The 5,753-nt window shown below is 36.1% G+C and overlaps 1 protein-coding gene across 1 annotated transcript; it reads right to left on the bottom strand.

Annotated features, from left to right (window-relative positions):
* Window positions 1-2,327: 2,327 nt before the first annotated feature.
* Window positions 2,328-4,704, bottom strand: LOC107812155 (histidine decarboxylase-like). Its single transcript, XM_016637190.2, has 6 exons — window positions 4,558-4,704; window positions 4,050-4,251; window positions 3,731-3,965; window positions 3,424-3,617; window positions 3,180-3,316; window positions 2,328-3,090 (listed from the first exon to the last, which is right to left on the bottom strand). The coding sequence occupies exons 1-6, from the start codon at window positions 4,579-4,581 to the stop codon at window positions 2,512-2,514; spliced, it is 1,371 nt and encodes a 456-aa protein (XP_016492676.1). The 5' UTR covers window positions 4,582-4,704; the 3' UTR covers window positions 2,328-2,511.
* Between the last annotated feature and the right edge of the window lie 1,049 nt (window positions 4,705-5,753).

Genomic DNA, 5,753 nt, shown 5'->3' with positions numbered 1-5,753 from the left:
GAATTGCCATTGGTGACGCACAGATAAGGAGTAAATTTTTTTGTAATTTAGAGCTATCATATGCTTAATACCATCTTTTTGGCTTTTAATCCATAAACTACATTTTTTTTCGTAACAAGTGAATCCAATAATTTAGATTGAAAATAAAAGGAGAAACATATATAACTACAACAACAATAACAATAACATACCTAGTAATATCTCATACTGTGTTGTCTGGGGAGGGTAGTGTGTACGCAGACATTACCCTTACCTTGTGAGCATAGAGAGATTGTTTTCGATAGATCCTCGGCTCAGGAAAACATAAGCACCATATTAATGAAAATAGTGCCAATACTACTCTTATAAACAATCTAGACTACCTACTCTACTACTCTAATCCTCGACCTCTATATCTTCCTATCAAGGGTCATGTCCATAAACTACCATATGTTTAATACCATCTTTTTGGCTTTTAATCCATAAACTACATTTGTTTTTTGGTAACAAGTGAATCCAATAATTTAGATTGAAAATAAAAGGAGAAATATATATAACTACAATAACAACAACAATAACATACCTAGTAGTATCTCATACTGTGTGGTTTGGGAAAGGTAGTGTGTACGCAGACATTACCTCTACCTTGTGAGCATAGAGAGGTTGTTTCCAATAGATCCTCGGCTAAGGAAAGCATAAGCACCACATTAATAAAAATATACACAAGAAGAGACAGTACCAAAAAGCCATATAAAAGCAGAATAAAAAACAACAAGACAGTAAGGTGATCAACAATAGAAGAAAACAACGGTTAGTCATAAAAACCTACTACCAACAGAAAGTGAGACTGCGTGCCAATACTACTGTTATAAACACTCTAGACTACCTACTCTACTACCCTAATCCTCGACCTCCATATCTTCCTATCAAGGGTCATGTCCTCGGTCAGCTGAAGTTGTGCTATTTCTTGCCTAATCACCTCTCCCCACCTCTTCTTTGGCCTACCTTTACCTCTCTATAGGTCCTCCAATGTCAACCTCTCACGCCTCCTCACCGGTGCATCTGTACTCCTCCTCCTCACATGACCAAACCACCTAAGCCGCACTTTCCGTATTTTGTCCTCAATAGGGGCCACACCCACCTTGTCGCGAATAACCTCATTTTTGATCCTATCTAACCTGGTGTGCCCGCACATCCATCTCAACATCCTCATCTCTGCTACCTTCATCTTCTGGATATAAGCAATCTTGACTGGCCAACACTTAGCCCCATACAACATCGTTGGTCTGACCACCACTCTGTAGAATTTACCCTTAAGTTTCGGTGGCACCTTCTTGTCACACAAAATACTAGAAGCGAGTCTTTATTTCATCCATCCTGCCCCAATACGATGTGTGACATCTTCATCAATCTCCCCATCTCGTTAATCAGTACAATATCATCTTCAAATAGCATGCACCACGGCACCTCTCCTTGGATGTGGCGCGCCAGAACGTCCATCACTGGAACAAACAAAAAAGGGCTGAGTGCCACATTGGTGGGTGGGAAGCATTTTATTTGATTTTGGGAAATTCGAACTCATTTCTACATACAGTGATTGATCGGTACATATAGCTTGTAAGTAGTAGGAGAATGAGTATATTTTTGTGAAGAGTGTACTTGTATTTTATGACAAGAGAAAATTGTTCAAGAGGTAAGGTCTTTAGTGACAAGACCACCCTCTTCTATCTCCATTCTGAGTTAGGTGGTAGGTTTGACAGTTTGAGTCACCAAGGGAACAAAATAGGGTAAATTCTTTTTAAAAAAAACTTGTCTTTTATCATGTTAATGGGCATGTCATTACTTTACTTACCAAAAACAAAAGGGCATGTCAATTCTTTAACCTGGAGGTATGTGATGAAGCACAACCTCCCTTTTGTTACAAGGTTGTATACTTGTACGGCGAAATCAATTAAAAAATAAAAGCTAGAATCTCCCTCGTTGGAATCTAAGAATGTACTTTTATGGATTTCAGTCTGCTAACCGATAAAATTTTTAATATTTTCTTCAGTAATTTACTTCTAATTAAGCTCTTTACTTTTCGTGCATTGGAATATTTTTCGATGATAGCCGATATAAATGGTTCTCTATGCCACCATCATATATAGGGTATAACCGGTGGTGAAAAATAACTTTTATAAATAAACAAATAAAATACTGAAACATGCAGCCTCACCTTTATATATCTTATGTGTAGAGATCATAAAATTGCTATAAGGAAAAGATATTGATGGTGTTGCAGTAGTATTCCAATAATGATCTTATTTCATTCACAAAATTAACAGTAACTTGATGTTACAGAAAGATCATAAAAGAATGTACCCAAATTTTATTAAAGAATGTTTCGATCATGTTGTGCGATAGTACTCTACAATTCAATTTGAATTTGGAAATAAAGAATTACAAAATGCCATGTCTATGGAAGACATACTTGCGATGGCAACAAATTTAGAGCTCTATAATTGCAATCCACGTTCAAGTTGATCTTGTCTTTTAAGAAATAATGTAGTCAATTTTATGATAAGAGCATGAGCAATTTTGAGCACCAATATCATCTGCAATACAGGGGGTTGTAACTCTTCCATGTTGGTACCACAATTTTCTTTGTTGCACTAGATCATTGACGAAATTGTCCAGTGTTTCCCTGGTGATATCTGGCATTACAATAACATGTGCCATATCTTTCATGCATGAAAGTTGCCAACGACGGACAAATTCATGGTCACGAGGCCTCTCAAGTACAACTATGATGCTAAGTTCATTTAGCATGACACTTATCCCTGCTTGCTGAAGACGATCTTTCAAATATATGGCATTGTCGAGGCATCTTTTAACATCTTTTTGTAGGCCAATTTGACCTTTAGCGCTCAAACTATACCACAGGAAAATTGGAGTTAAACCGTTACGACTTCCAGAAATTGTGGCATCTACAGATGCGATGTACTCCACATTTCTTGAGAGGTTATTGATATAGCTCTTTCTTGTTATTTGGACACCACAAGGCATTGGACATCCCAAGAACTTGTGACCAGAAATCGTCACGCTTCCAATTGACTTTTTGAAGCTTATCATCTGTTGTCAAATTGCATAAAGAATAATCAGAATGCCGATCTGCATATTACTTGAGAATTCGACATAATTAAGTAAGAAGCAAAACTCACATTGTTTATAAATGGGACAATAAGCCCACATAATGCTGCATCACAATGGATGTAAAACATATCTTGTGAATAGCCACAATCTTTGAGTGTTTGAAGAATAATATCTAGGTCATCAACAGCTCCTTTGAAGGTAGTTCCTACAATGAAAAAGGACCATAAATTAGGAAAATATTAATTGTAAGAAGACTAATGAAGAAAAGAAAAAAGAAACAGAAAACGGATAGAGGATGGAATAAATATATACCAATCGTAACATTTATAATTGCTGGTTTGTCCTTATTTTGAAGCAACTTTGTTCTTAGATCTGAATAATCCATCTCCCCATTTACTGATGTGTTGATCGTTTCCGAATCCATTCTGTACATTCTTGCAGCTTTGAATACCGAATAGTGAGAGTCTTTTGACGCGTATAATATTCCATCAGGAAGTAGCTCTCTCCTGCATAAATTAAACAATGTGAAGAATGAAGTATGAGTGCATTGAAACAATGGAGTATAATTTACAATATTGTACTTTCTTTGTTATATAATAGCCTGGATGCTAACACTTACCCTAATAAAATGCCATGGAGATTGCCTTCAGTGCCACCATTGGTAACATAGCCCCAATATTGATCTTTCTCAATTTCCCATAGATTAGCAAACCAATCCAAAACTGCCATTTCAAAGTCTTTTGAATGGAAATCCACAGTGTTGTCAATGAAAGGGTCACCACAGTTATTAAGGTGGAATTGCAAAAGTGGTGCTAAAGTGGCATAATGATGGTAACAAATGTTCACCGGATAACCTAATTAATAAGAAAAGAACTCATTTAGTCATTGAGTGGGAATTAGGCTGATTAGGGGATAGAAATAATAGTATTAGTAATTACCTATATGAAAATTGACTCGCTGAGTAAGTGTGTCTAAATAATTGACCAAGATAGAGTCCAAGGAAGGGCCGTCACTTCCGAAGCCTGGCTCCGTCACAGCAAGTTGCAGATTCTTCCTTGGCCCAGGTGGCTCCAACTTCTGTCTCTTGTTGTCGCCATTCGGAAACAAACTTGGCGGTGTTATGGCCGATACCTCAAAGTCCTGTCAAGCATCATCGTATCAGTATGACAACTTAAGTTTTTAAACGACATATATGGTTACACAATTCAATAACTTAATTTCCGTAAATGCATTGTTCTTTTAGCTAGGTGTTAGACGAGTATGAATGAAAATAATAGCTAGCTCAATGCACAATCTCTAGTATTTATAAGAAGACATAACTTGTTTTTTTTTTTAAAAAAACTTTGGGAAGGGATTGCAAAAATAGCTTTTGGACTAAACTAGGTGAGTTGTTTGTAATGGTAAGAAGAAGATAGTGATGAAGTTTATGCAAGTAATGAACAGTACCTTTTCAAATGAGAGGCTACCCATTATATATATTCTCTTGGAGCACAAAGTTTTCTTTTTGTTTGCTTAGAATGGAAAACCAACTGCTGATTTAATTTTGTTCATATATCTGGGGTTTATATAGGTATACAAAGATCAAGGGTTTGTGCACCAACCACCGTTTTCTTCTTTTTTTCATTTCTCTTTTCTTTCTTTTTGCCCTCTGTTTCCTGTTAGTTTCTTCAATTATCCCACTTACCATTCTTTTCTTGAAGAAGTCTTTTGTAAATAAATTTCTCTATATACTATTAGTATGTGCTATTGGCCGGTTTGACCCTGTATTAGAAAGTTACTACTCAACTTTGCCAGCCATTATTCTATTATCAATGGGTAGGTGAGATATATAAGAAGCCAAATCCAAATAAACATGTAAAAAGGTGCTGCCAAAACTCGAGCGTCTAAACTATTCATTCTTTCTTAAAAGTTTTATATACGAGTTCTATTAACCTGGTTACTACAACCTAACAGATGCATATTTCTTGATATTAAATAATTGAAGAATCAAACTAATAAAGGCACGGAAGATCAAGTAAAGTGAAAAAATGTTACAACAAGGACAACTAACAACAACTCAGTATAATTTTACTAGTGGGGTCGGGAAGGGTAGTGTGTACGCAGACTTTACCCCTACCCTGGGGTAGAGAGTCTGTTTCCGATAGACCCTCGGCTCCCTCCCTCCAAGAACTCCCCACCTTGCTCTTGGGGTGACTCGAACTCACAACCTCTTTTTTGAAAGTGGAGGGTGCTCATCACTAGAGCAAACCACGCTTGTCAAAAGTGAAAAAAATGTTAGCTGAGATAAAATAAAGTGTAAATTGATAGCAATGTCTTTGAAAGAGTTTGAGCCTACTATTTCAGCGCAGAAACACAAGTCAATACTAATACTAATCTTTTACATACCTTAGACCAGTAAGGGTGAATTTAAAATTTCGCACTTGGGTAATACCAATGTTATTATGGTAATTGTGTCTAATAAGTTAAATTTTATTCAAGTTCATTTTAGTTCGAACCGTTAGAAAATATTTATTTATTTATTTTTGAATAAAGAAGTGCATATTATTGAAAGCAGTAAAGGAATTAAAGTAGTTCAATACAAACAGGAACTAATCAAAAAGATATAGTTCCGTAGAGGTCTTTGCGATAATGAAATAAAACCG

The sequence above is a fragment of the Nicotiana tabacum genome, chromosome 23 (assembly GCF_000715075.1).
Source record: "Nicotiana tabacum cultivar K326 chromosome 23, ASM71507v2, whole genome shotgun sequence".
In the NCBI taxonomy this organism is placed as follows: domain Eukaryota; kingdom Viridiplantae; phylum Streptophyta; class Magnoliopsida; order Solanales; family Solanaceae; genus Nicotiana; species Nicotiana tabacum.
This window is presented reverse-complemented; position numbering and strand designations above follow the sequence as displayed.

Coding starts and splice junctions, on each gene's coding strand:
- LOC107812155 (XM_016637190.2), bottom strand. CDS start 4,581: ATGGGTAGCCTCTCATTTGAAAAG. Junction 3,966..4,049: donor GCGAGTCAATTTTCATATAG/GTAATTACTAAT, acceptor CTTATTAATTAG/GTTATCCGGTGAACATTTGT. Junction 3,317..3,423: donor AATTATAAATGTTACGATTG/GTATATATTTAT, acceptor TTTTCATTGTAG/GAACTACCTTCAAAGGAGCT.